Source organism: Meles meles, chromosome 3, assembly GCF_922984935.1.
Source record: "Meles meles chromosome 3, mMelMel3.1 paternal haplotype, whole genome shotgun sequence".
In the NCBI taxonomy this organism is placed as follows: Eukaryota; Metazoa; Chordata; class Mammalia; order Carnivora; family Mustelidae; genus Meles; species Meles meles.
Window position 1 is genome coordinate 143,297,808 of NC_060068.1, and position 25,870 is coordinate 143,323,677.

The 25,870-nt window shown below is 43.5% G+C and overlaps 2 protein-coding genes across 6 annotated transcripts in view; one reads left to right on the plus strand and one right to left on the minus strand.

Moving 5' to 3' along the window:
• The window catches only part of HTR4 (5-hydroxytryptamine receptor 4), a 188,683-nt gene extending 178,208 nt beyond the window's left edge, over window positions 1-10,475 (plus strand). Inside the window, exon 8 of the mRNA XM_046000622.1 lies at window positions 3,717-10,475. Within this exon, the coding sequence (XP_045856578.1) occupies window positions 3,717-3,804 (88 nt within the window). The 3' untranslated portion in view covers window positions 3,805-10,475. The remainder of the gene's footprint in view (window positions 1-3,716) is intronic.
• Window positions 10,476-11,663: 1,188 nt separating this feature from the next.
• FBXO38 (F-box protein 38) overlaps window positions 11,664-25,870 on the minus strand; it is a 59,526-nt gene continuing 45,319 nt past the window's right edge. For all 5 annotated transcript variants that reach the window (XM_045999379.1, XM_045999376.1, XM_045999374.1 and 2 more), the window contains 7 exons: window positions 22,830-22,930; window positions 22,536-22,638; window positions 16,554-16,720; window positions 15,090-15,235; window positions 14,358-14,461; window positions 13,968-14,081; window positions 11,664-12,548 (listed from right to left, as the gene is read on the minus strand). In XM_045999379.1, coding sequence (XP_045855335.1) covers window positions 12,370-12,548; window positions 13,968-14,081; window positions 14,358-14,461; window positions 15,090-15,235; window positions 16,554-16,720; window positions 22,536-22,638; window positions 22,830-22,930 — 914 coding nt within the window. In that variant the 3' untranslated portion in view covers window positions 11,664-12,369. The remainder of the gene's footprint in view (window positions 12,549-13,967; window positions 14,082-14,357; window positions 14,462-15,089; window positions 15,236-16,553; window positions 16,721-22,535; window positions 22,639-22,829; window positions 22,931-25,870) is intronic.

Here is a 25,870-nt window from a genome sequence, read left to right on the forward strand (position 1 = left end):
ATAAACCAAACCGAACCGAGAGGCTGTTGCCACTCTGACAGATGACAGGCTGTCTCTGGGGCTCTTTCTTTATCTGTAAACCCATCATGAAGGTTTCTTTTGGCTCTGTAATCAACTGCTAGGTGAACAAATGTCTGATCAATTACTAAAGAATGGATTTCTGCACCGAATCAGCGATCAAGAACCGACTTCAAGTTTTATGTCCAATGTCAAGTTGCAACAGCGCTCATTAACATTTATGGAGTGCTTACTACTTGGCCATCACTATTCTAATAAGCATTTTGTGTGCATTACCTCATCTAATGCTCACAACAACCCTGTGAATTGTAGTAATTCCCAGAGTTAGTGAGCGTCAGAGCCAGGATTTACTTAGGCATTAAGAGTTTGTATTCTTTTTTTTTTTAAAGATTTTATTTATTTATTTGACAGAGAGAGATCACAAGTAGGCAGAGAGGCAGGCAGAGAGAGAGAGAGAGAGGGAAGCAGGCTCCCTGCCGAGCAGAGAGCCCGATGCGGGGCTCGATCCCAGGACCCTGAGATCATGACCTGAGCCGAAGGCAGCGGCTTAATCCACTGAGCCACGCAGGCGCCCCAAGAGTTTGTATTCTTAACCATCCCGCGTGTAACTACTTCTTGGACCCTAGGAAAGTCATATTTTTCTGAACCTTGGTTCCCTTAACAGTGAAGATACCAGTATCTACTATGTGTCCAGCCCTTTGCTAAGCCCTTTAGAGATGGTAATTTTATCATCACAAAGAAGCTGTGAGGTAGGTGGAACTGACCTCCTTGACCAGCAACACAACCAGCAGATGGTTGCGTCAGGGCTTGAAGGCTGTTCTGTTGTCTGAAGGATCGTGTGCTTCCTTTTCCCCACTGGTCCTCAAACTGGGGATGTGTAGATCCCCATGAATATACTTACAGACTGCTGGAGGTTCATGCGTCCTACTTGCAGAGACAAAACCTAAAACTTGCCACTGTTGGTGCGACATCAGGGTGGACCTCATGCAAGTGTGGGATCTGAATTCCCAACGCAGTGTGGGTTCATAACGTGGCTGTCCTGATGTCCCCCGATCTGCTTAAATACTCATAGACCATGAAAGTGAAAACATCAAGTTAAAGATCTGTATCTCATGGAGACCTGGGAATGTACACCCAAGCCCAGAGAGTACCTCTTCGGGCCAGACTCCACTGCAGACACACAGCCTCTCAAACGGTTCCACCACTGAAGTGTCAGACTGGTTCCTCCATCCTGTGTGTGCCACCCACCACACTATGGTGAGGACCCTCCCCACACACGTGTTGTAACTAGAAAGCATGTCCTTCTGCCGACCCCCATCTCTCAAAAGGCTACTGCCCTTCAGCTGTGCTCTGGGTAAAGGGAACCTCCACTTGCAACATCCACTCCAGTTCCACACCTCTTCTCTAGTCATTCCCGAACTATCTGCTCAAGGGCACATGAGAAGCAGACGCTTAGGAGAGATAGAGGAAAGGCTGCTGGAGAGACGTGCCTACACCCCGTGGAAGCACATTTTCTAATGTGATCATGTGTATCAGTTTTCATTTTCATCCAGGACACCCTCTTCACATGAACTTGGTGTGGGAGGGGGGTGCCCTTGATGGCCTGTGAAAGTTACTTACTGGCCACAAACAGGGTAAAGGGTTAAGAGTTTTGAGGTCAAGCATCACAGACACTGTGGCCTTCTCTCAAACACTTCGCTTCTCTGAGCCTCGGTTTTCTCATCTATAAAATGGGTTTAAGTATTGTAGGTACCACTTAGAGTTGAGAAGAGTAAATGATACAAATGAAACAATGTATGTGATTATGGAAAGTGGTTCCTGGAGCCCAGCTTACTTCCTCAGTGCCGCGAGCTGTGTCCGAAGCAACTACTGCTTCCAGGGCTGAGAGGACAAGACAGCAAACAGATGGAACAGAAACTTAGAGGAGGGACCCCACAGAGCAGAGCAGACACAGAGACCTCTGAAGAGGAGGCGCTGGCCAGCTGGCGCTGTCGTCCTTCAGGGGCTGCCGTGAAGCTGCTTATGCAAGAGTTAGACTGAGAACTGGACTCAGCTGCCAGGTTGAAGAAGACTGGCAGGGATGGTGCCAGCAGGAGGAGCAAGGCCCTGTGCCTTCTCCTAGACGTCCATCCTTCTGCAGCGCCCCCTGGTGGAGAAGCCCAGTTGGCGCCCCATACAAAGCTGATATTTCGTTTGCAGCATCCTTACAAAGCCAAGCCTAGAGGAGTGGTTTTGGGGCCGAGCATAATGACTCAGTAGCTGGAACACTGATTTCCCTGAGGTCTTCAGTCACATACCTCCCCGGGACACCTTGCCTGGTCATCCTCATTAGAAGTGCATGGTCTTCCTCTCTAGAGCCGTTTCCACTCCAGTCTTCTCATCTCTCCTCTAGCAGGTGCTAGCAGGTGGTTTTTCAAGTCCCATTCCCCATCCCCCTGACCCAGCCTCAAGCCCAGTGGCAGCTGCAGTGGACAGTTCTCTGAGAGCTCAGACTCGTGTCTGTCACCTTGTCTCTGTTCCTCAACTAACATCTGCTTTCAGCCAGCTCAGAGGACTTTTTTTTTCGAGATCAGGTTTTCTCAGCCATGGCTCTATGGACATTTGGGACCAGGTAACTCTCTGTTGTGGGACACTGTGCTGTGTGTTGCACAATGTCTAGCAGCACCTTGATCTCCACCCACTAGATGCCTTTGCATAAGGGCCATGACAACCAAAGACGTCTCCTAGTTGTCTCTGTTGAGACCCACTGTTCTAAGTCCATACCGGGTCCAAGGGTTGTGTGAGAACATGGGTATTGGCATCAGATAGAGTTTGGTTGACTTTTTCTTCACCTATTACCTTTATTCTCTTGGGCAAGTCACTGAAGCTCTGTGTCACTTTGTTCAACTGCAAAATACAATACTGTCTTCCGTCGTGAAGATTAAATAAGGTGACACGGGAGAAATGTGTGTGCGGTACCTGGTAAATACCAGTCACTAGAAGTCAGCAATAATGCATTAGAAGTCAGCAATAATGCATTATAATTCAAAGCAAAGCATTAATGTAATTCATGAGAAGCCACGGCCAAGTGGATTGTCAACATATGATGCCAAATAACTGGCATGTGTTTATTTGTTCTACTGAATGGGCTTGACATCGGCCTGAGGGAAGTGAGCGGTGGTCGTGCTCCGAAACTCTGTAGAAATTTCATAAGAATAACTGCCAGATGCTGGAATCTGGGTTATTGATGATAAGACCCACTTGCGACGGAGATGGATATAAAGGCACTTAACATACGAGAGCAGCTGTGTGATGCTGCAGACAAATAATAAACACTTGTCAAGTAGTAAATTTCACGGCGATGCTTGGAGTCAACAGGCTGTTTGATCGTCTAATTGATTTACTTTCCCAAATGTCACCAAAAGGAATCAAAGAAACAAATACAGTTACTGTGTCTCTCAGACTCTGAGTACTTTACGAATCTCAGTACTTTGTTATTACTGAATTCAGAACCCTCCCCGGTAGAGGAAACTTAGCTTGCAACTTGGATTCAGTTCTGGGGACTTCCCTCTTGATGTCCCCCCATGCCCAGCGCCACCTCGCCATGCTCTCAGAAGCATGCAGCAGAAAGGAAGTCAACAGTAGCGGGTGGGAACACCCTCTTGGGGGCATTTGAAGGAGCCTGTTGAATTCTCATGCTTTCTTGCCTTCCTCCCTAGGTACACAGTTCTGCACAGTGGACACCACCAGGAACTTGAGAAACTGCCCATACACAATGACCCAGAATCCTTGGAATCATGCTTCTGATTGAGAACATGGCTCATGATTAAGCCATTCATTCCCATTCGTGTCTGCATGAACAGGACACCCTGGCATCTCTCCTGACCCTCATCACCACCCGTGAGGCATGAGGCAGTAAGGCCAAGGGCCCAGGGAAGGTACATGAAGCACAGTGTGGGAGAGGACCCAAGGCCAGAATACGGAGGATCTCGGAGTTGAGAAGGGACTTCAGGCATCCCCAGATCCAGCCTCCCATCCAGTGCAGGAGTAGCATCTTCCATAGCATCCCTGGAAGTCTGGTCAGTCTCTGCTTGCACATCTCCAGGGACAGGAGCTCACTACCTCCTACTGCAGTTCCTTCTATTGTAGGGAAGTTTTAATTGTAAGAAAGTTTTTCCCTTTCTTGGGACACAACCCCATCTCTGCTCCGTCTTGCATCGGGGCCAATGCAGTTAGCTCCCTATCCCTTTTGAGAGCTCCTAGATATTGGGAGACACTGATCTGCCATCTACACACCCTTTTAAGTCTTTTCTCCATTCCGACCACCTCCTTGATTTGTAATGAAATGAAGTTGATACCAATGCCAAGATGTCTGTCCAGAAGCACTAAAGAGCTGACAAGTGAAACGTCAGTGTTTTCTGGTTGATAGATAAGAACATTTCTCTTTTTTCTTGGGGATAGATCTGGAAACTGCTCAGGTTTTGATTTCGGATCCATTATCCAAAGGCATCTTTACTGTTAGTCTAATTTCTCTGTGTGTTTAAAGATGACATTTTTCTCTTTGGCATACTGGCTCTGAGGTCACGTGGAATGAATCTTGATCCACTCTCCTTCTGTGACATGGGAAAAGGAACGGCAACTTTACCGAGAACACTGCTGAAGGATGATCTTGCAACTGATTTGGCGAGGAAATGAAGTTGCTCCAATAAGACACATTTCGGGGGTTTCCGGACCCTGTGCTGAGGCAGTGCTTGGTCTCGGGGCAGGCATTTTGCTCACTGGGGCAAAGACATAATCACAGACCACTACTTTCTGGGGAAAATTCACTGGCCCCCTGCCTGTGAAGCTGCTGGGGCTCCATTTTTCTGCATCATTTTAAGCATCTCACTTCCTCCGAGCTCCTTAGGAGATGCTGCCTTGATCTCGAAGCTACCGGCAAATCATTTCATCTTGGTGAATTATCTCCCTAGGCTGAATCTCTTGAGGGCAGATTTTTTTCCAGTAGCCTTTCTTTTGACTGCTGACAAAAATGCTATTGCGAAGATGGATTGCTGGTCCTTAGGGACCCAGGCCAGCGAGCAGGCAATGTGGGTGGTGGGTGGTGGGGGAGGTTACGAAATAGAGATGGGCCCAAAGTGTCTAGCCTCCCCAGTTCTCCTTGCCCTTGTGTTTGATCTGTTGACCCCACTTTCCTTCCTAAGTCATCCCAGAAGCCACAATTGCTTCCTTATCACTGATTTTATCCGTGGAAGGAGAACTCACTGGCTCTCCCCCTTCTCTCTGTCTTCAGAAATAATGGGAAGGATGATCAGACACCCCGCTTTTTGTACTTCAAGTCCCACATCCCAGGAAAGCCATCAGTTCCAGGCAAAGGAGGCCAGCTAGTCACCCCACATAGGGGACCCTCCCAGAGAAGATTAACAGGCCTCCTCACAGCTGCATTTTCTCTCTACACTTTTTCATGGAAAAGGCAGAGCTGAGTGAATTCAGGTGTCTAGTTCTTCCCAGGCTGTCTAAATGAGGTCTCTGATCTCAAAGCACGAAGAACTTCTTAGGGAACAACTAAGAGATCCTGAGAACCAGATCATCGTGAGGAGGAATAGGTTTAATGCTTTGTGGCAACTGGTGAGCTTTTCTCTCTAAGTCGACAGTACCGGCTACTGCATACGTACACGCATACACACGAGCATACATCCAGTAGGACTGACATTCCCTACGAAATGTTTCTTTTCCCGGGAGCTTGGCAAGCTTATCTGCTGGTGTAAACCGTGATTTCTCGGTGGTAGGTCTACCATATTCAATGGTAACTTGGATTCAACAGGGACCCACAGAGGACAGCGTGCGTGGAAAAATGAGATCTTCCCGTATCCTCAGGCCATCACCTTCTGGACTCTCGGGACACGCTTCTGTGGGTCAGCGCCTGATTGGTGTCTGCAGAGGTCATGAGCACCCTGGGCCAGTGAAACAGTAGCGATTGAGGAAACGGAAGCCCTTGCCATCGTCAAGAAGATGGTCTCTTTTGCGGAGAAGGCCTCTTCTTCTCTGTGGCTTTGGACCGGGGCCGGGATGACATGGCCATGCACCCAATAGCCACATTGGAAGTTTATAGGACGGGAGCAGAGGTGCTCCGTCTGGACAGCTGCCAGCCGGGCATTTCTGAGAGGTCTGGCTTCCCGGAGTCCCGGTAATAGAGCACGCGTATGGAAGACTGAGAAGGAGGAGATGTAGAGTTTGTCCAAGGAAGGAGACTCATTCCGCGGTCTTCTCTGAGAAGACCACCGTCTTCCAGCAAGCCCCAGGTGCCAAGAAGAGATGCTTCCAGGGAGGGGGCGTACGCCTCGGGCTACACCTGCCACATCAGCCTGGACAATCACGGCGGTGATGGTTGCTGCCACCAGACAACCCCACACGTGGGATCGAGGGGCTACAGCTGTGCTTCTTCTTAACTTGCCTCTCCAGCTCACAGGCCTGGGCAGGTAGAAGCCCTGAATTCCTCATCCAGCTCCTGGTCGGCAGCTGGAAAGCAAAAGAGATGCTCCAACCATCTTCTTCAACTGACCCCCAAGTATGTGCTTGTGGACAGACCCGTTCTTCCTGAGATTTCGCCTTCTCATCTCACCCCCATTTCCACTTCGCGCTGCTCACTTGCTCTGTCCTGGAGCGAGCTGCTGTCCACCTGGGAGATGGGGGGTGGGTGGTGGGTGGGTGAGGGAGGGGATCCAGGGAGGGGCTGCGCGTGGCTATGACAAACCTGCCTTCAATATTGTCTTCAAGGAAGAACGAAGTAATGTTTTCTTGGTGCTGTGCTGTCTGCCCGTTTCTCTCGTTGGTGTTGCATTTCTCTCCGGGGAGAGATCAGTGTTGCTTTTGACTTTCTGTTACTCCGCTGTGCTCTGATCGACGTCCTTCCTTGTAACAGCTGGTCTTGTGAGTGGAAAAGATTAATACACTTAATTTTTCTAGCTGTGATCTGCAATCTTTTCTTCATTCAGTCTAGAAAATGGAGGCTGAGTGTTTGGCTTAAATTTTAAAAAATCAGGGATGCTCTTGAAGGCCTGGCTTTGGGACGGCGTTCTGCTCTGGACCTTAACCAGCTCGTGCCTTGTTTGTCTCGTCCACAAAACAAAGAAACTCTCTGAACTGGTAGGACTGTTGGGAGTGTTCCAACAGACATCCAAGGGCCCCCGTTAGGATTATCCCCTACCGTGTGTCCTGCCTAATACTGTGATTTACTTAATATTTTTCGTTGAAGTCAATTCAAGTTTTCATTTAGATAAACATTTTAGTGGGAAACATTATATCGATCCCAGAATAGAAAATCAGCACTACTTGCCATAAATAGAAAGCAGTCATAGAGATAAATAAATGAAAACAAAACAAGGTTTTAAAGTTCTAACTTGAGCCCAGTGGTTATGTGTTTAAAAGGGAGCTGAGTGCTGGAGGACTTGGTGGGGGGGGGGGGGGCGTGCCCTACCCGACAAGGGGTTCCTGAAGCTGGGAAGGGCTGTGAGGACTTCGGAGGGGAACTTCCAAACTTTCTGCATGAATGTGGTTAATCACCAGTGGAATTAGATACCTTTTGGAACCAGAGAGAGAGGGAAAACGAAACTGGTGATATATTTAATTGCTATTATATTTGATTCAGATGGCCTCTCCTTTCCCTTCCCCTCTTTTATTTTTTAAGCTCACCCCAGAACATATCTGAGTTAATAATAATAATAATTGTAATAATAATGTAGCAATAATAAGAGAAGCTAACATTTAATGACCTCCTTTCTGGTAGGCACTGTGGTAAGTGCTTTACGTAGATTATCTTAATCCTCATAAAATCCTTGCAGAGTAAGTACCCAGATCTCTCCCACTTGGCAGCAGAGCAGACATCAGCTGAGAGGTCTAGCCCGGGCCCCAGGGCGGGAAGCATGTGTTTCGAGTGTGGCCGCAGGGAGTGTGATGGCTAAGCCCACAGTCTTAACCGAGGGCACACGGGGCTGAGCTCACTTCACTCTCTCGTGGAGGGCACGGTGCTGGGAGAGAGTGTGAGCAAGCAGGGGTGGCCCTGCCCTCCTGTTGCCTAGGAAGTGCCCTTCTGCTTCAGCCTGGGGCCTGGACAGGAATCTAGGACGCGCCTGTTCCAGTGTGCAGCCCTGCCCCACACTTGTTCTAGTGTCTTCTTTGGCTTCTTCTCACCCTCTGAGCCTCTCTTTGGGTCTTTAAACAAGGGAGGAATGCAGTAGATGATTAATGGGGAGGAAAGGCCCTCCTGCACGGATCCTTCCTACTCTCTCCAGAATTCAGCTGTCGGGCTACTGAGTAGCCAGTACGAGCTCTGTACGAGGCCGAGCGAGCACTGTCTTGTATCCCAGAGCCTCCCTGGGGTGTGCAGATGAGGAGTGGCTCCAGTGGAAGGTAACTTGACTTTGCCACACTTCGTATTTGGAGCCTGGAACACTATCTAGCTAGGCTTTTCTGTCCCAGGAGCTCACCACTGCAGGCACTTTATGGTTTGTTTTCCCGATGAGGTCCCTGGGCCTCTCATGGTAGTCTGCAGGGAGGGATTACTGACAGCTTATTCTAGAAAAGGAAGCCGACGTTGTCAAGGAAGGTGATTTGCCAAGGTCACAGGAGTCAGGGCCAAAACACTGCAGGTCACTCCATTCTAGCAGAGTGCTTTCCTCCTCTTAAATTTGTTTCCAAATACACAAATTACCTATTTTTAGACAACATAAATGATGGGTTACATAATGGGTTAGGTTACGCAGATAATGTATTAATGCAGTCCGTCCCCACGATACAAAATTCTAACTACAGGTAGAGTAAAACACCCCTTGACTCCAGCTTAATCCCACTCCCCTCCAGGGAAGTATGTGCTCTTCTACCGAGACTGCGTCCTGTCTATCTCCGTATGTCTAAATGGATGGGTAAAAATATGTGGTCTTGTTTTGTTCCTATATATAAATAACGCTCTAGAATATCACCTGCAACCTGCCTTTTTCAACTACACTGTCAGTGTCATTTTGGATCAATACGTGGGACGCTTCGTCATTCCAGGCCACACAGCAAATGCTGTCTGCCAAGCGGGGTTGCTTCTCCTCTGGTCTGGCTGCATCCCGGGGATGAGCAGGGCATGGGAGGCCCGCATCGGAAAATCAGCAGCCTCCGTTTTTCTGGGACTGTGCTAACCACGTGAAGGGCAGCCAGAGTGGGTTAGCGTTTATGAGGCAGGTGCCCTGTGGAGAAGGCCCATCCTACCTGGGTCTCTGCTGGCCTCCCGGTCCCCCTTCAAGGGACTGAGACCCTCTTCCCCAGGGGCATAGGCCCTGCAGGCCGACTGACAGCATCCTGCTTCTGCTGGTTCCCTGATGCGTGCCTTTGACAAGATACTTAACTTGCTCAACCCTGATTTCCCCAGTGGTAAAGCAGGGACGGAATGATCAGTCACACTCTAAAGGGTTAGTATGAGCATGTACGCAAACCACTTGGTAAAACTTTTTTTAAAAAATATCTATTTGAGAGAATGCACACCTTGGGTTTGGGGACGGGGAGGCAGAGACTCTAAGTAGACTCTCCCCACTGAGTGTGGAGCCCAACACAGGGGCTTGATCTCACGACCCTAAGTCCACCACCTGAGCTGAAATCGAGTTGGCCGCTCAACACTGAACCACCCAGGCTCCCATGGAAACACTTTTAAAAATGCCTTCATGGTATCAATACTTCCTCTTAATGGCCTCACCAGCTCTCTCTGCTTCCTACCATCCTGGAACAGGGCCGAAGAAACAGGAGGTGATGGAAAGAGTAATAAAACCCCCTTCCCTAATGAAGGGAATTACAGCAGAAGCCGTGTTTTGTCCCCTTGTGGCCCATCTTCCGTTTTTGGAGGCTCTCTCACTGCACCTTCACAACTGCCCTGTAGGGTGGACCCATTATTCCTTGCTACCGGTTTACAGCTGAGGAAACGGAGCCCCCGGAGTAGAGGCTGTGGCCATCCCCAGGTCACTCGGCAGTCACTGACGAGTTAGGATCTGAATCCAGGTTTTGAGTCTCACGGTAAGGTCTCTGTAGGAGATGTGAGCCCGCTGCGCCCTCCAGAGGTCATTCACGGTCACAGCTGGCAGCATCCCAAGAGAGGAGTATCTCACTGACATTAATTCAGTCATCGTCTGCAACAGTTCTTATGTGTGACAGACGCTGCACCGCATTTCATGGCTGGATGCGACAATTCCGTTCTCGATGGCAGGTGTGGGCAAGCGCACGGCGGCCTGGGAGCCAGGTCCTCCAGCCTGCAAGCACAGTCTCTACTTCTTGAAGTGGTTGGGAAACAAAAGATATTTTGTGACATGTGGAAATTATACGCAATTTAAATTTGTGTCCATAAATAAAGTTGGATTGTAACACAGCCACGTCTGTTTGTCGAAGTACCCTCTGTGGCTGTGGGGACGGCCACAGGGGAGCCCGAAGTAACATGCTCTGTGGCCCCCGGACAGCAAGTGGGCTGACCCTGCTGTGTGGCAATGGCTGTGCAGCCGTTCATTCTGCACACACTGACCAAATGCCTCCTACAGGAGTCTTCTTCCAAGTTCACGGTTTTGTTTCTCAGATGTTCTGGTCTGGACACCTTCGCAATGATTTTAGCACTTCCTGCTGTCCCTGTTCTTACAGTGGGTTAGATAAGCAGGAGAGAGAAACTAACAAGTTAGAAGGCAGCGGCCTCTAGCGGCCCATCTGAGCATTGTTTAGATGATTTGGTTATTTCGGTTACACTGAAAAAACAGGGTTAGACTCAGTCTAAGTTGGGGAGGTTTGTATTATTTCAAAATATCTAGAATGTTTTAGAATTTGTTTCCTGCCTTTTCGAAACTGGAGAGTACCACACACTCTTAGTTAAAAGGGAGATTGGCCGAGTTAAAAATAAGGTAATAAAAAGATGACTGAATGTGGTACTGGACAATTCTCCCCAATGTGATAGAAGTAATTGTCTTGAAAAAGAGAGAACTTTGATGAAAAGACACTGATGATCATTCACACTATTTTAGTGTTAGGAAAACTTGCTGGTGCTCCTGCATTCCTATGGACGTGATACTGAGCCCAGTGGGAATCAGACAGACACTTCAATTCTTGCCTACCTAGCCTTGACCAGTTCTTGACCGTAACTGAGAAATTCTCCCTCTCTGGGCTTCAATCCCCGTAAGTGAAAAGGTTGGATTAGGCAGTCTCTAAGGGCCATCACACCTCATAGAGACCATCTGTACATATTCCATTTGGAAAGGTTGACAAAATTTTTCCACAGACTTTCAGTTTAAGCAATTTGTGAGGTCACTCAGCTAGCAAGCGGCAAAGCTATCCCTCAAACATAGGTGTTGCTCTAAAAGCTTTTTTTGCTCTTGACCCCTGGTCCTATAATGAGGCATAGATCGAGGTGAAGTTCTCTTCTGAGAAAGGAGAAAGGCCATCTCCTAGTGACCAAGTATTTTGGGAAATTCTGCCCCTCCCAGTGTTCAGTCACGTCAGAGCTCTACTTACTACTCTGCGGCCACAGGATTTTAGAGAAAAAAGAGACGAGAGACAGGATTACACTGGAATCTTACTTAGACACAACTCTACACGTTCCATTTCTGTGCAGTTATTTGCTACTCTTCTTTAAAACAGGGATTCAGGTCCAAGGCAAGAAAAACGTTTTTAATAAACTTTTATTTTTATATTCAAGATAAAGCATATACACAATTGAATGTGGAAATAAATAATTAGAAATGCTTTGGAAACTTCCATTTTCCCTCTCAAACTCAATTTTCTTTTAAACTCATAAATCTTTTTATTTGATTTTAAGAAATACGGCAACTATAATACCAAGAAAAAAAGAATCACCATTTTGTACACAAACTTATATAAAGCTGCCTCCTATAGGGTTTCGTTGGTTTTAATAATAACACAGAAAAAAGCACACAAGACAAAAAGACTCTTCAACAGATTTACTCAAACAGCTTTGCTCGAGAAGAAAAAGGCACAGATTTAAGGGGATGACAATGATTATTAAGAATATAGTAAATGGGGGCTCAGCCAAAAAGTGACAACTTTATGAACTAAGTCAGGAAAAATGAACAAAATGAACTCTTTCCAATTATCTGCCTTCATTAAAATGAATTCTTAAATTAAATTGTATAAACATATGATATAAAGGTGGTACTCAGGAATTCTCTTTGTATATTTCCTCTATGTACAAATCTTTGTATACAACTTCAATGTTCCTTATACATTTCCTATATACCAAAATGTGCCAGGGCCTCCAAACTGCATGCCCTGAATCCCTGTGGAACTTGCCAGCGGCTGGGCGACCCCTTCTGGCTTGTGCCAGAATACCTGGGAAGTAGGAGGGACCAGTCAAATGTAGTCATCTTCCACTGGCTCCCCATTGACATCGCAGTAGTGGATGAAAATGGCCACTACTCTCTGAAACACACCCTTCTTCATCTGACGCATCTCGGAGATTTCTTCTCCTATTGTTTCCATACAGATGTCCGCAGACAGCTGCCCTTTCCGTCGAGGAGCATAGATGGTGCCTTGGAAATTAGAAAGTAAAGGGGAAACATGTAGGATTATGAGAATCATCTGGAGGTCACTGGTGAAGCTGGTACATGAGAAAAGCCTATGTGCTGTAATGTGATGCCACCGAACTAGGTGTAGCTCCTGGACTGGGCCCCACGTTACACGTGCCATGCCACCACCCACGTCTGGGGCCTCGGAGAGTGCGCATGATTAAAGGCCCAACGTGAAAACGCACCAGACAGGTAAGTCACAGATATATGTATGTGTACTCTTCCAAACCGGTTTCTTCATAAAGTATGTTTTTAAAACTTCCTACAAATGGATGTTCAAGTGTGCTAACACTCAGAAGAACTCTATTCAAAAGAGCCTTCAAGTTTTTCCCCAAATAGCTACACCTGAATTGTAAGTTCCTCTATGATATCCAATGAGAAGCAGTTCAAAAGGAGAATAATCATTCATGTAAATGGAACAATTTCAAAACCATACAGCTGACAAACTCTTAGTCAAGAGTAAGAAAATTATAAGCATCTAGGTAACAAAAACATCTAGGTAGAAATATCTGCCTCCAGGACTCCTGTCCACCAACCTTTATATATCCACAGTAAGTCAACTTACTGTACAAAATGAGAGCTGCTATTGGCAGGGGGAGAACCAAACAGCAACAAAAGGCAAATAAAAACATTTACATGAGCAGCTGTGCTCTTTCCACAGTTTGGCTACTGTGGCCACTGCTGCTATATAGCTGGGGTGCAGATACCCCTTCGGATCACTATGCTTGCATCCTTTGGGTAAATACCTACTAATGCAATTACTGGGTTGTAGGGTGACTTTTTTTTTTTTTGACATGATGTACATATACGCAATGGAGTATTACTCAGTGATCAAAAAAAAAAAATCAAATAACTACCATTTGCAACACTGGGATGGAACTAGAGTGTATTATGCTAAGTGAAGAAAGTCAATCAGACAAAGACAACTTTACGATTTCACTCATGTGGAATTTCAGAAACAAAACAGGATCACAGGGGAAGGGAGGGAAAAATAAAGTAAGATGAAATCAGACAGGAAGACAAAACCATAAGAGACTCTTAAATCCAGGAAACAAACTGAGGGTTGCTGGGTGGGGAGAGGGGTGGGGGAACGGATAACTGGGTGACAGGCAGTAAGGAGGGCATGTGATGTAATGAGCACTGGGTGTTGTATGAAACTGATGAATCCTTGAACTCTACATACACTATATGTAGAGTGAACTATAATACACTATATGTTAACTGAACTAAAATAACATTTTTTAAAAATTTAAAATACCCCCCCCATTTACATGAAAAGCAATATAAAGGCTACATACACTGCTTTTAACTCAAACAAAACATTAAGTAGCTAACACAGTAGGATATACTCAAACTACAGAATAAAAATCAGGCCATAATTACTTTCTTCATCATCTTCAAAATCGTATCTGGCGAAGCTGTTGGGTTCTGCAGCCCGTAATGATCTCAACCAAGGGAAGTCAGAGATCATGGAATATGGAGCTCCATCCACAACCCCTAAAAGAAGAAGACACATTAACAATGCTGCTGGTGTGGAAGTAAGAACAGGGCCAAACACTGTAATACTTTGTAAGCAGAATGTACAATGTGCTTTCTCTCATCTGCTTCGGATTATTTTGGGGATGGTGAAGACTCACAGAGGGACAGTAGTGTTCATCTGGTCCCTGCTACTGGCAGATACTCAGAACACCCATTCCTACCCTCCCTACGGCCTGTCTCTCCATCTAATCAGTGAGCAGCTATGAAGCTGCCCAACCAATGGTCAATGCTCACCTTCTAAAGTGTAGATTTCTCTACCCCAGGGGTACTTGGGGTATTTCTTTAAGTCATCTTCACTTCGTGTGGCTTCAGGGAAGAATTCATACTTAATGAGTTCTCTGGAGGCAACAAGAAGAATTAAATAAAAATTACAAAACTAGAAACAGTGCTAGGGTATGGGGAAAAAAGAACCTGTCAAAGTTGTATCGGGCCTAAAGTCTAATGAACATCTCAAACAAAGTATTAAATAGCTAACAGAAGTAGATAATGAGAGGATACGTATCTAGTCAGGTCAAAATTACTTTCCTATCTTCAAAATCCTATTGGGAAAAGAAAGAAAGCCACTCTAATCAAATGTCTTGTGTATATAAGGTGCTAAATAAAACATTTATATAACAAATCCATAAAGAAGTCCAACTTTCTGATGATGTAAAATATTAAGTTTAAAGATCTTTAATTTTATCTCTTTGCCATGCACTGGGGCTAAAGGAATGAAGTCAACGCACATGTATGGTCTGTTCCTGCAATTTTTCTCTAAGTTTAGAAATGAAGTTACAAATATATATGCATGCTTTTTAGTTTTAAGTACTAATTTCCCTCCATTTTTTACATCTTATATGTCCTATGGTTCAGTGCCTGAAAAGCTCAGACAAAATCATTTCAAACAAAGAACAATTAGGATTCCTTTCTGGGACCCCTGGCCACAGGAAATGACCAAAAACCCTTCCGGGGCCACAGCTTACTTACTGATTGATGTTTGCTATCGTATCCATCCAGCTGCGGATGCGCACCTTGTTCCGGACATTGGGAGGGTTACTGAACTCATGGATAATACAGATATGGTAGGGGTAGGGGCCGCTAAACAGCTTCTGCTCCAGGGTCAGTGTGTCTACCTGCGGAAGACATCACAGACAGGGCTGTACAGTTAACAGTGATCAAAATGATTTGAAAATGTCATAGGGTGGACCAAGGAAGAGAACGCCTTGCAAATCTCTCTTTAGAGTACGGGTCATCTTCCTTTGGAACCTGTTTTAAAATCTTTGGTGGATTTGAAAATCAAACAGTCACATTCAGTCCTGAACACAGCTTGCCATGCTGGGAGTGGGGCTTAGTAAAATTCTTCTCAGCAAACTTGCTGATTTACATGTCCCTGTTATATACACACCCACTAAAGCAGGGAATCCTGATGCAGGTAACTGACCCCGGGGATCCACTTCTGATTATGTCCTCCACAGCGCTAAGTACTGGCTGCATTACAGAGCCGCGAGTGTGTAGGTTCTATATACTCTATTCAAACCGGCCTACTGCCGAACCTAAAGAACACATTCCCTTGCCTCTCTGTAGCCTTTGTTCACTTGCATTGCTCTCAAGGAGCCCTCTTCCCCGTCTCTATTTAGGCAATCCCACCTTACCATCTTAATGGCAAATATGTCTACCTCCTACTGGAAAAGCAAACTTCTCAAGAGAAGGATGATGCACTATGTGTTCTTCGATCCCAGAAAATGATAGACAACAAATGGTATGTTTGTTGGAATGAATCTTCTGGGGCCAAGCTTAAACACTGACTGCAACGATTATTTATTATTTCCTTTAAACTTTATTCTAGCACCAAGCACAGAGTCATACATACGATGTTTGCTCCTCCCCCCTGCCCAGTTTTATTGAGAAGTAATCGACACAAATCACTGTATAAGTTTAAGGCATACAGCACAATAGTCTGACTTACATACATTGCGAAAGGAGGACCATAACAGGTTCAGCCAATATTCATCTTATATAGATATGATAAAAAGTCACTTCACATATATTCATTTAACTATTATCGGTGTAGGTTTTTATTCTAATTTTACAGATGAAGGAATAAGACAAAGAAGCCAAGTAATCTGCTCCCAGTCAGTGAACAAGAACTTGAATCAGGCTGTCTGAAACCAGAGTCTGTGCTCTTATAAGCACAGGCAACTTTTATTAAGTATAAAAACTTAAATAACGACTGCCCTCATCATATAGCTTGCTAAAAACCCATAAAATTCAAGCAGAGAAGTATTAAGGACAAAGACTGACCAGGTAGTCTAGCTTGGCTAAAAGAACTGTGTAGAATCTAAAGACTCATTATCACAGGTTGAGCAAATGAATAAATTCTGAGTTGAAAAGGTAGAAGACTAAAAAAAATCACTGCAACAAGCTCAGAGAAGAGCAGAGCGAGCTCGCTACCTGCTGCATCGGGCGTAGGTATATGATGCGGTTTCTGTCAGGCGGCATCCGGAGGATCTGATCTAGCACTTGATCCATGTTCAACTTCTTGCATTGTGCATAGTCAAATCGATTCACAATGGGGGCGTTTTCTACTTTTAAATGTTTCAGTACCCTGCACCTGGTAGCTACAAAAGGAAAATAATGGTAAGCTCTACAGATACTTTACACAAAATAATACAGCAGTGTATAGCCCATCTGGAATCATTCTGGGAGGACTGGGACAATCTGTATTAGCAACAAATACTGCAGAGGGGGATATCTCTAACCTAGGTCAAGCACTGTCATTAAGTACAGTTAACACTGATCAAAATGATTTGAAAATGTCATAGGGTGCCCAGCTGGCTCAATCAGTTAAGCGTCCAACTCTTGGTTTCAGCTCTGATTGTGATCTTGGGGTTGTGAGACTGAGCCCCACATCAAGCTCTCCACCCAGTATGGAGTCTGCTTGGAAGTGTCTCTCCCTCTCTCTCTGGCCCACCTGCTTGTGCTTATGTGCACACTCTCTCTCATAGTAAAACCGTTAAAAAAATTAATAATAACAATTCTGTCCCATTTAAAAGAAGGTGGTCACCATCATGTTGAAGGAATGTCAAGCTACTTTTTCCTAGCTAAGATTTTACTGGTAAAGAGTCCGTGTTCCAGAGGGGAATTTTCCTAAACATAACAACTATTTATAAAATTACTTACCAAAAAGAATGAATGATGGTAACTATTAAATTATACAATCTTATGGGTAATGTTCAAATAAACCTAGAATAATTTACAAATACTATCACATATTCACCCACAGGAAATGAGCAGAGTTGATTTTAACTCCTATCATAAGCATAAAAGCAAAACCTTTAAAAACCCAAAATATCTGGGTACTTTGGTCTGAAGCTATATAGTCCAACGTGGTCATCTTTTTAAATTGCTATAAAAACTAAAGTCTGTTAAAATGAACAATTTAGCTCTTCAGGCATGAGCCACAGCTCAAGTGTTCAACAGTCACATGTGGCCAGTGGTTACCATATCAAGCAGTGTAGATACAGAACATACCCATCACTGCAGAGAGTTCTATTAAAAATGCTGGCCTGTTCAGGAACACGGCAGGGATGTCCATTATCACCACTGCTATTCAACATAGTACTAGAAGTCCTAGCCTCAGCAATCAGTCAACAAAAGGAAATTAAAGGCATCTAAATTGGCAAAGAAGAAGTCAAATTATCACTCTTTGCAGATGATATGATACTATATGTGGAAAATCCAAAAGACTCCACTCCAAAACTGCTAGAACTTGTACAGGAATTCAGTAAAGTGTCAGGATACAAAATCAATGCACAGAAATCAGTTGCATCTCTCTACACCAACAACAAGACAGAAGAAAGAGAAATTAAGGAGTTAATCCCATTTACAATTGCACCCAAAACTATAAGATACCTAGGAATAAGCCTAACCAAAGAGGCTAAGAATCTATATGCAGAAAACTATAAAGTACTCATGAAAGAAATTGAGGAAGACACAAAGAAATGGAAAAATGTTCCATGCTCCTGGATTGGAAGAATAAATATTGTGAAAATGTCTATGCTACCTAAAGCAATCTACGCATTTAATGTAATCCCTATCAAAATACCATCCATTTTTTTCAAAGAAATGGAATAATCCTAAAATTTATATGGAACCAGAAAAGACCTCGAATAGCCAAAGGAATATTGAAAAAGAAAGCCAAAGTTGGTGGCATCACAATTCCGGACTTCAAGCTCTATTACAAAGCTGTCATCAAGACAGCATGGTATTGGCACAAAAACAGACACATAGATCAATGGAACACAATAGAGAGCCCAGAAATAGACCCTCAACTCTATGGTCGACTAATCTTTGACAAAGCAGGAAAGAATGTCCAATGGAAAAAAAGACAGCCTCTTCAATAAATGGTGCTGGGAAAATTGGACAGCCACATGCAGAACTGGACCACTTCCTTACACCACACATGAAAACAGACTCAAAATGGATGAAGGACCTCAATGTGAGAAAGGAATCCATCAAAATCCTTGAGGAGAACGCAGGCAGCAACCTCTTCGACCTCAGCCGCAGCAACATCTTCCTAGGAACATCGCCAAAAGCAAGGGAAGCAAGGGCAAAAATGAACTATTAGGATTTCATCAAGATCAAAAGCTTTTGCACAGCAAAGGAAACAGTCAACAAAACCAAAAGACAACTGACAGAATGGGAGAAGATATTTGCAAACGACATATCAGATAAAGGGCTAATACCCAAAATCTATAAAGAACCTATCAAACTCAACACCCAAAGAACAAATAATCCAATCAAGAGAGGGGTAGAGGACATGAACAGACATTTCTGCAAAGAAGACATCCAGATGGCCAACAGACACATGAAAAAGTGCTCCACATCACTCGGCATCAGGGAAATACAAATCAAAACCACAATGAGGTATCACCTCACACCAGCCAGAATGGCTAAAATTAACAAGTCAGGAAATGAGAGATGCTGGCGAGGATGCGGAGAAGAGGGAACCCTCCTACACTGTTGGTGGGAATGCAAGCTGGTGCAACCACTCTGGAAAACAGCATGGAGGTTCCTCAAAATGTTGAAAATAGAACTACCCTATGACCCAGCAATTACACTACTGGGTATTTACCCTAAAGATACAAACGTAGTGATCCGAAGGGGCACGTGCACCCGAATGTTTATAGCAGCAATGTCTACAATAGCCAAACCATGGAAAGAACCTAGATGTCCATCAACAGATGAATGGATAAAGAAGAAGTGGTATATATACACAATGGAATACTATGCAGCCATCAAAAGAAATGAAATCTTGCCATTTGCAACAACGTGGATGGAACTAGAGGGTATCATGCTTAGTGAAATAAGTCAATCGGAGAAAGACAACTATCATATGATCTCCCTGATATGAGGGCGTGGAGATGCAACATGGGGGTTAGGGGGATAGGAGAAGAATAAATGAAACAAGATGGGATTGGGACGGAGACAAACCATAGGTGACTCTTAGTCTCATGGAGCAAGCTGGGGGTTGCTGGGGGGAGGTGGGGTTGTGGACGTTGGGGGTGTGTGTGCTGTGGCGGGTACTGTGGGGTGTGTGTACCTGGCAATTTGCAGACCTGTGCCCCTGGGGATAAGAATGCATTATATGTTTATAAAAAAATAAGAAATAAATACAAAATTTAAAGATTAAAAAAAAAAAAAGACACTGCCATTACAGACACTACAGACATTACAGACAAAAAGACACTGCCACTTACAGCAGCTAAAATTGGAACACCTTAAAATCCCCAAATGCAAGCATGATTCATAATAGGTCATTCACTTGATGGATTACTAAGCAGCCTCTAAAATAACCATGAGGACTTTAAGAACATGAGAAAATACAATCTTTTAAAATTTTTTTAAAAATCTTTTATTAACATATGGTGTATTGTTGGCCTCAGGGGTGCAGGCCTGTGGGTCACCGGGTTTACACGCTTCACGGCGCTCACCGTGGCGCAGGCCCTCCTCGGTGTCCATGGCCCCACCACTCTCTCCCTGCCCCTCCTCCCCCCAGCAACCCTCAGTTTGTTTTGTGAGATTAAGAGTGTCTTATGGTCAGAGAAAGACAATTATCATATGATCTCCCTGATATGAGGAAGTGGAGATCCAACATGGGGGGGTTGGGGGATAGGAAAAGAATAAATGAAACAAGATGGGATCGGGAGGGAGACAGACCATAAGAGACATCCTGTGGCCATCACCATGTAAGCCATGAATGAGAACACTCAGATAAATGTTGTGTATTGGCAAACAGGGATCATGAAATTAAAAAAATATTTTCCAAAGAAAAAAAAAAATGCTGGCCTGAAACAGGATTAAATATGCTCCCTATTTAACATGTAAGTGTCGGGTTATAGAGAAAACTGGTGCTATATAATAAATGCATTTAACTGTTAACAGTAGGCTAACTTCAGAAAAATATCCCCTTCCTTTTTTTTTTTTTAACCTCAAAATTCATTCTGATTCAATTTTTACTACAGATTTCAACCTGGTCCAACTCAAGAGAGAATCGATGGAAGATAACAATAAAACCATACGGCCAATACGCTTGATCGCTTCAACATTTCATAAAGACTTCTTCTATAACATCTTGACACAGTGTCATCACCTGCTGAGCAACTGAGCTCTGTAACTAACTTGATGTTGGAGGGCTAAGCAAGTTTCTGCCTTTTTGACTCATTTTCTCCTTCTGGAGAAAGGAGGAAAGAGAAGCAGGGCAGGTGATAGGAATGGAGGAAAAGAGAGAGGACCAGATGGTGATAATGGAGCCAATGGCTCTGCACTATAAAACCGGACAACGCTGAGGTCAGTTCGGGGCTCAGTTAGTCATTTTGCCCACCATTAACTCAGTCAGCAAATATCCAGGGACAGAGATTCTTACTTAGGATCCTGGTCTCATGATAAGCTGAGCTAAACAATTTGGTTTAAGGGCAAACAAAAGGCAGGACCTGAGGCCATGCGATCCATCACTAGGTTTAGAGAGGATATGGGGAGAATGAATCCTCAGAGTCAAGTGCAGAGGTGAAAAATAGATTCTCCAAGAGATGAAGAGAGAAAAGAACAGGAAGTCAAAGCACCTCAAAGGTTGCGAGGCAGATTCTCAGACCTCAGAGGGGAGAGTGCGAACAGTAATGCCTTAAGCCAGGCTGGGCTCCTCTGCTGTTACAACCTCTGGGCTTCTGAAGGGCCCCCTGATTCCGGTCTAGGAGCAAAGTCCAAGAGGAGATGGTCATTTAGTAGATATTTTAAAACTTCGTTGACTGGAATGGAGTAAAGTATTACCTCTTAAGGGTGAACATAGGGTCTAGAGATTTCTAGAATTCAGGAGAGAGGTAGTGTTTAAATCGTTTTATCTCTTCTTTCTGGAATTCTCCTAGTGTATGACAAACTGTTTGCTAAGGATTTCTTTGCTTTGCTTACTAGTAGTAACAGACAAATGCAAAGAAAAGAAAGAAAAGAAAGCCCCTAATACTCCAGTACAAATACAATACAAACTAACAATATTACGTATGCTTTGAGTTAGTGGTCAGACCCTCCACTATATATGTGTATACATACATACATAGACACGCACATGCACTTACTGTATTTAATCTTCAAAAATAGGTGTTTATAGGGTAGACATAATTATGTGTAATTTAAAATTGAAGAAGAAATGAACACAGACAATATATAACTTGTCCAAGGCAAAAAACATCTCATATCTTCATAATTCTACATGGATAGGTATAAAAAACATAATTTTGAGTGAAAATGGAGAAATGGACATATCATACATGCGAAATTTTAAAAGCTCACATAAAAAATACCCTACCTTCTTATTTGTTCATAGGTAAATACATGTATAAGTAGAGATGCACTATTAAAGGCATGAGTAGAGGCGGTGAAGGCTGATAAGACAGCAACGTGGGACAATGGGACCAAGAGGAAAAGCCTGAACTAAGGATAACATGCCACAAACTGAAATTCTGATTGATGATGTCAATCAGACCTACAGCCATTAAGTACGCAAGGCACAATCCCCACTTCCGGCAAAAACATAAACAATGTCATATAGCACGGCCAACAGTCAAGAGAGGATTCAAACTGAGATCTACTTGACTCCAAAGCCCACCATGTTGTGAATCTACTCCGTCAGATCAAGTAGCAATTATCATTTGGAGGAAAGCAAAGGAGAGGCTGTTTTAAAAGATGAAGTCTGCACGTGTTCCCTCACAAATACCATGGAGGAACTGCTTGAGAACTACAGAACAAGGACAGAATTAGAAATAATCCAAGGTAATGATTCCTTTGAAAAAAAATAAAGAAATGTTATTATAGTATTTATGAGTCTTTAATTCTTTAAGCTCATCTGTGATGCTTTTGGATGACACAGGCCTAGATCCATACCATGGATGAACATCATCTTGGGGCAGTCCTTTAACACGAGATCTGTGATTCCACAGTTGGTCATAGTGACTCCAACAAGATTTTTGGATTTTAATACAAGGACCTACAAGGAGAAAAATGTTAAAAGATGTGTTTTTCTGCAGATTTTTGTTTTAAAGCATAAATGTTTTCAGTGCACAAGTTAAGAAGTAGCAATTTCTTCTTTTAGGGCAAAAAATTAAAAAGATGGAAACTTTAATCATTATTCAGGAACTTGGCTGAACTGAAAGTTAAGTGGGGTTTTTTTCCCTTCACCTGCACATGGTCATCCTCAATGACAGGGTCACTGGTACTGGTGGACTTATCTGCTGTCCGCTTTCGCTTCATGGCATGACGTGGCTTTGTTTTGGCAACTTCTAGAAAAAGGCAAGAGGAAAATCTAATTGTTAGCTATTAGCTTTCTTTCCATCAAGAAAACACATTCAACCGCGTATTGCATATAACTCTATCAAGGCAACTCTCAAATCTATGACTTGGTTCCCAATAGGAAGGGTATCACCGGATTATATCCCAACAGAACACATGACCGCTATTTCCAACTAACTATTCCAAAACAAGATCACCCTCCATTAACTCAAGCCAGTGGACATCATATAGGATTATCCCTTCTCATACTTCGGCCATATCAACAATCTAATTGGGTATTAACTCTAATTCCTTGTTATACACATCCTAAATACTACTGGGATCTAGGATGGGTATAACAACCCAAACTACTGGTGGATTAAACTCACCACTTTCCTGCTGAACTTTAAATTACTAACTACTGCTTAGTAAAAATATTTCAAGGCCTGGTATCTATTCTCAATTTTATTCCAAACCATGTCCTAGTCATTTGCCACCACCAGAGCATCTGAAGCCAAAATCATTCTAGCTCCTTCTGCCTCAAACAACCTTTCCTGACCTCACTTTTTGAAATTCTACCCATTCCTGAAAAGTCCAGCTCAAATACCACTTACTCTAACAAATCACCTGGGCCCCGCAAAACTTATAAGTGGTTCTGAATTCCCTGCATACTTGTTTTGTTTCTCCACTTAAACTAAAAGTTCCCTGAAGGCAAGAACACTGCCTTATTTCACCTTTGTGTCAATGTCAGCCACTAGCAGTGATCTAAAATGAACATCTACTGAACAAATGGCACTCAGCATTCACTGAATGAATGAAGGAGTGCACTGCAGGTGCAGAAATGGAGTAATAATAGTAACAAATATTTACTGAGCGCTTACTGTGCATCAGGCACTCTTCTAAGGGTTTTACTTGCAATAACTAATAGAATCCTCAAGACAGCCCTCTGAGAGAGATTATTCTCCCCATTTTACATATGAGGAAACAGAGACAAGGGATGGTAGAGCAGCCTGCCACGGTCTTAGTGGTGGACCCAGGAGGCAACACCAGACAATGAGAAAACCTGCAATCTTTTAACTAGCCAGATCCTGGTTAGTAAAGCCCTAACTCATTTACTAATGCTGTTCTAAAACCTGGCAGTTTAATTGTAAGAGCAAATATTGCGTTGATTTTATTTAAAGGCAAGGTTTAAATTCATCTCTGAAACTTTAACAAGCACATATACATTCTAAGACACGACACTAAAAAAATCACTGTCCTCATTTTTGACAAGTGGTCTGTAGGAGAGCATTTAGTGAATGCAGTAAAGTTGATCTTCGTGAATTAAATCTTACCACACTGCCTTTGGATACCACTACTAGATTACAAACATCCTACTTGGTAAGTAACTTCAAACGAAGTTTAGAAAGAAAGATAAGGAAACAAGGTGCCAATACTGCAAATTTCCAAAAGGCTTCGGTTAGATGGGAACTCTAGAGATCTAATCCAAGTGCCCACCCGCCCGCCACCCCCACCCCCCCCAAACACCAGAACCTTTTCCTCTACCATTTGAAACCTCTGTGAAATCATACGATGCAAACCAACTGAAAGGAGCTACTCTGGTTGAAAGCTAAAAGACAGCCTAGGAGTTCTACCCATGGAACTTCCTCTAAAGACCCTGAACCCAAACAAAACCCTGGGATTCTGGAAAAAGAAGAGAACTATTGATCTAGCCAGCCCACTGAAGGCCTTCTTTCACAGTATTCTTGAAGGAACTTCATGCAAAATCTGATTATCTTTATTGACAAGGAATCTGCTAAAGATAGCACATTTCAGATGACAGATAAAATTCATACACCTGTTACAACCAATTAATAGGAACGGGTTTGTCTCCTAGTACCCAAAAAATGAAAACAAACAAAAAAGAGATCTGCTTCCATTCCTCTCTGACAGTGTTGAAACTACAATCTTCTGCGGCATTCTCTTTTTTATGATCTGATTCTCAAACTCTTCACCTTCCAGGAATGCTCTCTCCCTTAATTGATCAGAACACGGGGTTCAAAGTTAAATTTCCTGCTCTCCAGAGCACCCAAATTGGCAGCTCATATTTTCTAAGAAAAGTTGTAAAACAGAGTCACACTTTACATGTAGATAAGCATTAAAAACAAAGGCTTCCCAATGTAAAAGAAAAAAAGAATTCATGTTTTTTCCCCTCATGCCACCCTCTTTGGGGACAATTCTCATGATTTCATACATCAACCAGCGTCAACATACCTCATACGTTGGTTCCTACCACTTAATTAAGTTCACAATTATTCACTGAGCCCCATACCATGTAACACATTGTGCTAGAAGCTGGGAATAAAATGCCAAACAAGCAGACATTGTCCCTGCCCTCATGGAGCTCAGTCTATTGGAAAGACAGACAATAAAACACAGAATTACAACACAGTATAGTTAACATTGGCGTAGAAGACACTACAGAAACACAGAAAACAAACCAATTCAGTTTTGAGGTGTCAGAGAAAGCGGTTAGTATTTATGAGAACCATACCATATTAATCTTAAATGTTATTCTTTGATAATCCAATTAGTTATTTTTGTGATATTTTACACAGTGTACAATGAGCATCCAAACAACTTACAGGTATTTATTCCCAAAATAAGAATTCACAAGATAGCTATGCTAGCTTCTAACAGGGTTTTAACACAAGATAAGGCCATAATTCGAAAACCAAAATAAAAACTCAAACAATTTCTTTGAAAAACTGATTTTTTAAAAAATCCATAATAATCAAGTTTTGTTCCTTTATTACAGTGGATTTTTCTCCTTAAAACTGAAGAGCAGAATGGCCAAGAGATATCAAAAACATGCTAGATCAAAAATACCAAGTTGAAAGCTACTCAAATAATTTGTTCTTTCCAAGAGATTCAGAGAATACTAAAATCAGCACTTTGATTCTCTCCAGCAA